The sequence below is a fragment of the Populus euphratica genome, unplaced genomic scaffold, assembly GCF_000495115.2.
Source record: "Populus euphratica unplaced genomic scaffold, PopEup_1.0 scaffold15.1, whole genome shotgun sequence".
NCBI lineage: Eukaryota > Viridiplantae > Streptophyta > Magnoliopsida > Malpighiales > Salicaceae > Populus > Populus euphratica.
This window is the reverse complement of record NW_011499874.1, coordinates 838,719-848,711: the sequence shown is the minus strand read 5'-3', so window position 1 is coordinate 848,711 and position 9,993 is coordinate 838,719. Positions and strand designations below refer to the sequence as shown.

The following is a 9,993-nucleotide window of genomic DNA, read 5'->3' as shown; positions in this document are numbered from 1 at the left end:
TTTATTTTAAATTTATTTTTATAATGTGTTTTTTTTCATGCTAAATTAATTTATTTAAATTTAATTCTTACATGATTGTTATAATCTTATAATAATGATAAAGGATGTAGTTGGTTGACAAGGGCTGAGTGGAGTGGCTTCGGTACGCTAATATTGTTTTTATAAAAAAAAATTATTTTTTAAATTTTTGGTTCTTTTAATTTGTTTATTTTAGTACCATCATTTAGATTTTTTAAAATAAAAATTATTTTTTAATTTTTTATCCCATATTAGATATAAAATAAATTTAAAAAATTAATCAGTTAAATTTTATTGTTCAAATCAAAGATTTAATAAACTAAACCATCAAATATAAGATAATAAAATATATTGTAGGCTCAATTTTTTTAGAAAAAAAATTGATATCAAAAATAATTTTAAATATTTGATTTAACTTGAATGTGTATTTATAATATGTTTTATTTTAAATTTTACATGTTAATTTGATTTATTTTTTATTGAATTTTTTATCAGTTTTATTTTTTAAAATCAAAATCATGTTAGTATGGCTGATTCAATTTATCAGGTTTAACAAGATTGCCAAACAAAATTTCCAGCTGACACTTTTTTATGTTTTAAAAACAAAATGGTTCGATACATACGACTCATGGATTAGTAAGTGCCGTTATTTATCTGTAATTATATTTAAATTAATATAAATAATCAAAATGGATTCTCATCTTTGTATTTAACTTGATTTTTCAGGTTTAGTTTTATATTTAATTTAAATCTAATATCCTCCTATAATATCGTATTAGAGAGAACTAACTATAACATAATCTTTCTCTATGCCCACACAAGTTATTAAGATGTAGGCCCAAATTGAAACATTTTGCATAATCGAGGACTATACATGTAGTTTGCCCACATAGATTTTTATAATACCTGCAGACACTTGCATCACTCTCACTCTCCCACTCTCTGCTACTTTCCTCTTTCTCCATCTGAAAAGGAAGAAGAAGACAGTGCAAGAATGTGGAAAGCGGTTAAACACTAGAGAAAGAGAGCGACTGGCTAAAAAAGAAGAAAGAAAATTTTGAAAGCTAATATAATGCAGAGATTTGCATTCCTACTATGGACTCTTCTTTTTTGCTTAGCTTTCTCTACTTGTATAGCTAGACAAGGTAAGAAGCTTTCTCTGCTGAACTTAATTGGCTCTTTTTTTGTTTTGTTTCAGTTCATGCTGTAAAGATTGATTCTTCTTTGTTAGGGATTTGGATTGTTGATTTGTGAAGTGAATTTCGTGTTCTTGTGATAGGTGTTGATGATTATGAACTGTTTTCTGGTTTTTAAGTTTCTTGCTTCTGATTAAGAGGAGTTGTTGCAGTTTTGTTGGTTTTTAGTTTTTTATTTTAGCGTTTGGATAGAGGAGCAGAATGGGAAAACCGTGTGTGTGTTTTTTTTTGTTATTGAAATCTATGGTTATGGATACGGAGCGGGTGTGATTTGGATCTGTTTGATTGTTGAGTATGTGTAGGAAAAGAGAGGAAGAAGGAAGTTTTACGTTTGGAGTTTTTTCTTTGTTATGTATTTGTTGAGAAAGCAAGAATATTTGACTAAATTGGGACTTGTACAGCTATTTGGTTTAGTTATTCTTGATTCAATATTTTACTGGGAGACAAGAACATGAAACATAGAGTAATTTTATGGTGCTCATGTGGTAACTAGTGGCATCCTGCCCACTTTAATGAAAGAGATGAATACAAGTAGAGCAAAGAAATTCTAGGTGTATATATTCTTGTAATTTTTCGTGGGTTATGAATTTTATTTTCCCTTTTTTCTTGTGTCCATCTCTTTCTTTAAGTGGGTCAGTTAGTAACTAATAGGATGACAATAGTTACTCTCCCTCAACACATAAAATTTTCCATGAAACATACTATACTATGATGTATATGGAAAATTGAAATGGCAAGAGAGAGAATTCTTTCTTTCTTTATTTGTTGATTGATTCTGTAGTTTTATTTGGATGGTTGATCATTTCTGTAATATTGTCCAGTAGACCGGGCCATTAGATTCTAGAGCAGAAACTATTGATAGATTGTCATTTGCTTAGTATTAGCTTGCACAGTGAAAATGTGTGTAGCCTGTTGGGTGCTAATTCACTTTTGAAACTAGACATTGAAGTAACAAGGAATATCTGGTTAGATATTTGCACAACTTGAATCATCTAACAAATGTGAGTTCATTCTTGTATGCTTCAATGAAGTGCTAGAGGCTAGAGCAATGACTATGTTTGCTTTGACATTATATGATCCATTCTTCTTTTTTCAGTGTTACTTAATAGATTTCTAATCTTCCTACAGCACCTTGGGTTATGCGCATAAGTTGTGGAGCTCGCTTGAATGTTCATACAGCACCAACCAATACACTTTGGTATAAGGATTTTGCATATACAGGAGGGATTCCAGCAAACGCAACACGCCCAAGTTACATCAGTCCTCCACTAAAAACTCTTCGCTATTTCCCCCTATCATCAGGTCCCAACAATTGCTACAATATTAATAGAGTGCCAAAGGGGCATTATACTGTTAGGGTCTTCTTTGGACTAGATGGACATCGTAATTTTGATAATGAACCATTATTTGACATTTCCATTGAAGGCACCCAAATTTATTCTTTGAAATCTGGTTGGACTAACCATGATGACCAAGTATTTACTGAAGCTCTAGTGTTTTTAACGGATGGAACTGCCTCTATCTGTTTCCACAGCACAGGTCATGGAGATCCAGCAATACTTTCCATTGAGATTCTTCAAATGGAAGATAGAGCATACTATTTTGGCCCAGCATGGGTTCAAGGGATAATCCTTAGAACAGCTGCCAGATTGAGCTGTGGTAATGGGAAACCGAAATTTGATGTTGATTATAGTGGGGATCATTGGGGTGGGGATAGATTTTGGAGTCCAATCAAAACTTTTGGCCAGGGATCTGATTTAGCTAGATCTACTGAAAGTGGCATCAAGAAGGCTTCAAATGCACCAAACTATTATCCAGAAGCTCTTTATCAGACAGCCCTGGTTAGCACTGATACTCAACCAGATTTAGCATACACAATGGATGTGGATCCCAATAGAAACTACTCGATTTGGTTACACTTTGCTGAGATTGATTCTTCAGTCACTGCAGCAGGGAAAAGGGTATTTGACATTTTGATTAATGGTGATGTTGCTTTTGAAGATATAGACATTGTCAAAATGAGTGGGGATCGGTATACTGCCCTTGTACTTAACACCACAGTCACTGTTAGTGGAAGAACTCTGACGATTGGTTTGCATCCTAAAAAAGGCAGTCATGCCATAATCAATGCTGTTGAGGTGTTTGAGATTCTTACAGCTGAGTCCAAAACTGTATTGGAAGAAGGTGCATATATCATCTCATTCTTAATAAAATTCCTGTTTATTTCTATTCAAGGAATAAATAGGGCACACTAGAATGAGGCTTGCTACAAGCATATACCCCCAAGTTGTTGAAGTTTGCAGAAATTAGAATTCTTTCATTACTTAAAAAAATGCATATAAATACCATATCAAGTAATGTATTATTCAACACAAAGTTAACTTTTGATGGGCATTGATCCTAAGCTAATCACGATTCTACCTATTAAATTGGCACTTCTTTCACTGACCATGTTGCATATAACAAAAAAACAAAAAATGTTGAAGTTTGACGCAATTGAATAGCAACCAAAATCTTCACATGGTTGCATCATGAGGGTTTTGGATCAATTTGTTGTAACCTCTTGTTTGGCCATTATTTAAAATGGGCTCCTAATTACCTTACAAATTGTGTCACGTTGTTGATTTATGTGACATGACGTTGATGTGGACCTTTTTATCTCCTGCTGTTTTGAAGTCTTAGATGTAGTTCTGCAGGTATTTAGAAGAAACTGTTCAAACACATGTTGTGTTGCTATAGATCTGCCATTGATCTTCATTTCGTAAAACACATGTTTTGAAGTTTGTCTTATGGTTCTTTTTACTCAGATTTATTATATAGATAGGAAAAGCAATTCTGCAAAAAGTTCGGAATGTGTAAACTGTTACTAATCTGAATGTTCTTTTTATCAGTTAGAGCTTTACAGTCATTGAAGAGTGCATTGAGCCTTCCTCTTCGGTTTGGGTGGAATGGTGATCCATGTGTTCCCCAAGAACATCCCTGGAATGGAGCAGATTGCCATTTTGACAAGACTAGCAGCAAATGGTTTATCGATGGACTGTACTGTCTCGATCCTTTTCCTCAAATTCATTTTTATTCATTTTTCACTACGATTAATCTGAACCAGATATTGTCTTTTATTGAATCCTTGTTATTCATTCACGCCACTCATTACCTTCTCAGTGCTTTATTCCAGTCAGTCATAAAACTTTTAATTAGTTCAGCATTTTATTGTTAAACAAGAAATCTTTCTGTGGTGCTCATAATACGTTTGCAAAGTTTGTAACCTTGTTCGTGCATTCAAAATCACCACCTTCTTAATGTTCTATCCATACAAAATTGTGCAGAAAATGTTAAATAGTATAGCTTCGCCTTGTTTTTCTTTTTGCTGAAGAAAAATCTCCGGTACTGATAATAAATTTAGAAAGTACTCAATCTTGGCATTGTTCAAAGACATGATGATTGTGCTGTTCGCTTTCTGGTCTTCTAGTTTAATATATATATAAGGGGAAGTTATGTTATCCATACTAAGAGGCTTCCTGAAAAGCATTTCTCATTCTGCATATACTTTCAGGTGAGAAATAAAAGCTCCAAGTAATATACATATCTGTTGACAGACTTTATATTAAGAATTTTACATGAAATAAATATGTTTCATTAAGTTAATTTGGAGATCTACTGCTAATAATACCTTCAATTTTTTCCTATAATTGGCTGATTCACGGGTCACTTCTCCACTTAATTTGACATTAAAATTATTAATTTAATTCTTGTTATCTTAAGATGTCAATATTATCCATCACTTAATATGGATTACTTCTTCATGGTCAGTTCCCTTGACAACCAAGGTTTGAGGGGTTTCTTGCCAAATGACATATCCAGACTACGACATTTGCAGAACATGTAAGTTTCTAGCACTTATGGTCCACTTCTTGCAACTAAAACTCTGACCATCTAATATTTAACTCTCTGCTCTCATCTCTTAATTTGCGCCGACTTTCTACATTTACAGAAACTTGAGTGATAACAGCATCCGGGGAGTTGTTCCACCATCAATTGGAACAATACCTGGCCTGGTAGTACTGTAAGTCTGCTTATCCATTTACCCCATTATTAACTCAGATTTCTACACAAATAAAACTGTTCACTGATGATAATAGTTTCCACCAAAGGAGCTAATGTGAGTGTAAGCGACAGAGACTTGATAAAATATGATTACTATATGATTATCTTGCATTGTCATTAATTTCTTAGAAACAATTTGCTTATAGTAGTTTGTCCATTCAAATCCTTTGTTCCTCCAACCAGCCATATCTCCTGCTTGCTTTAACAACAAATATAACTTTACTTTTTCACTGATTTTGCTTTTGAATTATTTGATAAGATGCAAAATGAGGAAGTTGATGTTTGCTTCATTCAAATTCATAGCAAAGTCCTTGATGCAACTCGCATTTAGCTGGGTTTGATAGAACATAAATATGTAACTTGTGCTGAAGATTTTCCCATAGGAAAAATTAGTTACTGCTAGCACTAACAAATAAAATCAAGTGAATATCCAAGTAGTCAATGTATAATGGAATAACGAACACAAATTTTAACAATAAAAATTATTTAATTGTGGCATAGAAGGACCCCAGCCATAGAGGCAATTCAGCATTCACTGTGCGAATCAACTGGTGGTTCATATTAGTTTGTGCATGCATGGTATCATGGATAACTTGATCTTTCCCCACTAAGTTTGCAGAATGGTAAAGAATTAGAAAGAAAGAAATACTTAATGAAAAAGAAGTAAATATAGTTTCTTGTTGCCTCCTCTTTCCAGTGTTAGCAGAGTCATATTTTGTCAGTAATGTGATACTGTGCTCGAGGAAATGTGCAGTCAGCATAATGTCAATTTGCAACCCTTTTTTTTTAAAATAACTTTGTTTTTAGACAAAAAAGAAAAACAAAAAAAAGGTGATTCTGCTCATGTGGAAATGTGAATCAACTCAATGTTAACTTCTGGGTGAAACACCAGAAGCTGGATGCAAATAGAAGTGCATTTTCCAATCCTAATCATGTGATTTAACTGTACTGTTAAAATGTCTGATCATATCTGTTGCATGCAGTGACCTTTCATACAATTCCTTCAATGGATCAATTCCTGAAAGCCTTGGACAGTTGACATCATTGCGGAGACTGTAAGACTTTTCTTGCAGTTAATTAATCCACGGAAGTATATATTTGAACTACAATTTATGCTGTTATGGTACAGGAATCTCAATGGTAACTCTCTGTCTGGAAGAGTCCCAGCAGCGCTAGGAGGAAGACTTTTGCATGGAGCTAGCTTCAAGTATGCTGCAACAAGTGTTGCTCTTTAATATTGCTGGCTTTGAATGGAATACGTATCATAACATGTTTATGATATGTTGAATATGTTTACTTAGACAATACTTGCATCCTTTGCTTATTTTTATCACAATGAAAAGAAAAAAAAGCCATAACTAAATTTCATTTATAACCATGTCTAAAATGATACTTACTGTAGTTTGTGCAGTTTTACAGATAATGCAGGTCTTTGTGGCATACCTGGGTTGCGTACATGTGGCCCTCACCTTTCTGCTGGTGAGAAAATTGGCATTGCATTTGGTACATCCGTGGCATTCCTTCTAATGGTTATCTGTTCAATGTGTTGGTGGAAAAGACGACAGAATATTCTCCGTGCACAGCAGATTGCAGGTAAAGGTTTTCATGATAAACTCAGATATACATACATGATAGCATAATTTGGTTTCCTAACTTTTATTGATCAGTGATTTTAATGGCAAAGATACATCAAAAAATAAAGTGGCACGCAAAGTTAATTATAGCCTAGATTCTATTCCGTGTGTGTAAGAGAAAAAATAGTGTTGTCTCAGACATGGTTGTGGATGAAGTGCTCGAAAGCACAAATCTGCTTGATTTTCTCCTCTTTGCGAACTTACAGGATGCTTTCTCTTGTTTACAGAAAGAGGTGCCCCATATGCAAAAGCAAGGACGCAATTATCGCATGATATCCAGATGACAAGGCATTATAGTCATGGCAATGCCCGGACAGCTGCTGAGAACGGGCCTAGCTTACTATCATGATACAGTCCATTTTAAACTTTCTCCTCTGCTGGTTTTTGGATTCTGATTAGTTTATTTCTTAACATGAATCCACCCAATTTGATTTGAACTCCCATTCTTGTGGAACTCAGGGTTCTGCAAATTTTCGTTTGATGAAGTTTGGAAAGTGAGAAACACCAATCGAAGATCCTATCCACCTTCAGTGCCACCGAATGTCATATAGAATGAAAAACCATACAAGCTGCTTCAAATCTACAATTTTTTGGCGCAGAACTGGCAAAGGAAGGTTGTATGGCTTCGAAGCACTGATACATAGTGATATCAAAATGGTTCCTTGTTTTTCTTTATTTTTTGTTTAGGTTCATAGGAAGATAGTGTTGTAAAATATCTCCATGAAGTCACGAAACTATGATCTAGATCAATGGCGGATGCACATGTAATTCCCATTAACTTTTTCAGCTGTTCGTAACGGTTCTATCTTGCTATGTTTCTCCAGAAGAATACGAGTATATGCTTTTGTGCAAACAGGCACTTGTATTGATTCCACTAATTTTGTGTCTTATGCGTTTGTTTCTTGAACATAATAATAATAATAATATGAAGGAGACTAATCCATACAAGAACAAACATTCTTGAATATCTGGAATTGTCACCAGTTATGCTTATCTGTTGAAAATGTTCTGGGCATTTCCCTTCGGGCTGGGAAGCTAGCCTATGAAGCAATGATCCGGACCGAGTATAGCTTCAATTGCTTTCACTCGGGTTGGAGTTGAGTTGAAAAGTGACCGAAACACTCTTAACTCTTCGGCTCGCTCTATATCTTGCGGTGAGCTATTTTTCTAGCAGTAGACGGCCCAATGCTGACATGCGTCTATATTCGGAGGGATAATAGAATATCTTGTTGACAAAAAAAATGGGGAGAACTGAGGTGCAAAGGTACTTTTGGTTTTCTTAAAATTTATATTCTCCGCATAAACTATAAATTTAAAAAAAATTAGGAGTTTTAAAAATATTATTAAATAGATTTAGATTTTTTTTAATTATTTAAAAATTAAATATTCTTATTAGCTTTGAATATTTATTTAAAAAATGAGTTGTCGCAAACCACAAGTTAATTAAGTATACAATCTTTAACAGTAATTCTCATGAACTACCAATAAAAAATTTTCTAAACCCTTTAAGGAGAGAGTGATTGTTATATATTTAAATATTAGCTCTTTTTTTTGTATTTAAGTGTTTATGTACTTTATTGCATTGTATAGAAAATAAGAGTCATAACATTCTATTTATAAAGAAATCTAAAAATCATATAAATAAAAAAATATTAATTTTACTTTTAAATAACATCACATATTATTTTAGGATAATTTTAAAAATTTATTCAATTAAGTCCTTGATTTTTTTAAATCTAGAATTATAATTTCGATGTATTAATTACATTCTAGTCCTTAATTTCTAAAACTTATTTATAATCAAGTCACATTTGATTAATTATTTCATTTTAATTTTTTTATTAATGTTTCTTATATGTGTGACCATTAGATTCCTTAATAAGTTAGCCTAAATATGAATTATAATATAAAATAAAATAAGATTAAATAAATTAAATAATTTAATATATTATCAATTCAACAATTGATTGAACTATATTTAAAGATCAAGTACAATACCTAATAACTTGTCATAATCCTTAAAATATTGAGAAAATCATAAATGGCTTGACTTGATCTTTCGGTGACCAGTTTTTTAATGTAATTATTATTCTTTCATTAAGAATATTTCTACTTAAACATTACAGCATAAAGTATGTCTTTTTTATTAAATTATTTTAGTTGTTAACTCTATAGTCATTGATTTTAAAAATAAGATTTGAAAATCAACATTAGTTAAGGATTTAACAATCAATACTATTTGAAAACAGATGAAACATTTTCTCTACTTCACCTAATAGGATGAACCTTCTCTTGATTACTCAATTACCTTAATGTAGTTTATGTTATACTTAATATCTATTTGTTTTTTACTCTTGATTAAGATAACGTGTAGTCATAATTAAAACATAACACTCCCTATATGAAATAACTTAGTAATTTCAAGTTCAAAGATCATTTACAAAACTATCATGTAACCTTTTCATAAATATAAATGATCTCTGCACATGAAATTTTCTTGTGGATCAATTCGATACACATATAATCTGACAAGTATTTGCATATTAGTTTCATAAAAAAAATAATATAATATGTATCGGTTTCAACAACTTTAATTAATATCCAGTTTTAATAGAACATTGATCAAGAATAATTATAAATAATATTTTGATGCAATGATAATTTTATAATTATGATAATTTTTTTTTGATGCAATGATAATTTTATAATTATGATAAAAAAAATTTATTTTTCTTGCAAAGCATTTTTATCTTATAAACTTTACATTTATTCTAGATTTATTAATTACATATAAATGAATATTAAAGTTAAAATAAATCTTTTTTAATAATAAATATATTTTATATGAATAAAATTAATATTATAAATTACCTGCATGTCATTTTCGCTCACAAATACTTCTCAGTGAATCGCATTTCATACCTTATCGTTTTCAACGTCAGCTACAATTTATGATAAAACTCAATATAATCTCTTCCCACGGGGTAAAATCCCAAAGCCAAGGGAAGGTCCTTTTCCTATTTTATTCTTCCATGTTCTTT

General features: G+C 31.9%; 1 protein-coding gene across 2 annotated transcripts; it reads left to right on the top strand.

The window, feature by feature from the left end:
- Positions 1–946: 946 nt before the first annotated feature.
- Positions 947–7,840, top strand: LOC105127999 (putative leucine-rich repeat receptor-like serine/threonine-protein kinase At2g14440). 2 transcript variants are annotated; one of them, XM_011029486.1, is made up of 9 exons: positions 947–1,163; positions 2,343–3,398; positions 4,106–4,253; positions 5,025–5,096; positions 5,206–5,277; positions 6,302–6,373; positions 6,448–6,525; positions 6,730–6,911; positions 7,180–7,840. In XM_011029486.1, exons 1-9 carry the CDS (start codon positions 1,091–1,093, stop codon positions 7,299–7,301), a joined length of 1,875 nt encoding a protein of 624 aa, XP_011027788.1. In that variant the 5' UTR covers positions 947–1,090; the 3' UTR covers positions 7,302–7,840. The 2 variants fall into 2 exon arrangements, with proteins under 2 accessions (XP_011027788.1, XP_011027789.1); XM_011029487.1 differs by lacking the exon at positions 7,180–7,840 and adding an exon at positions 6,986–7,003 and having other exon boundaries at positions 6,730–6,952.
- The last annotated feature ends 2,153 nt before the right edge of the window (positions 7,841–9,993 follow it).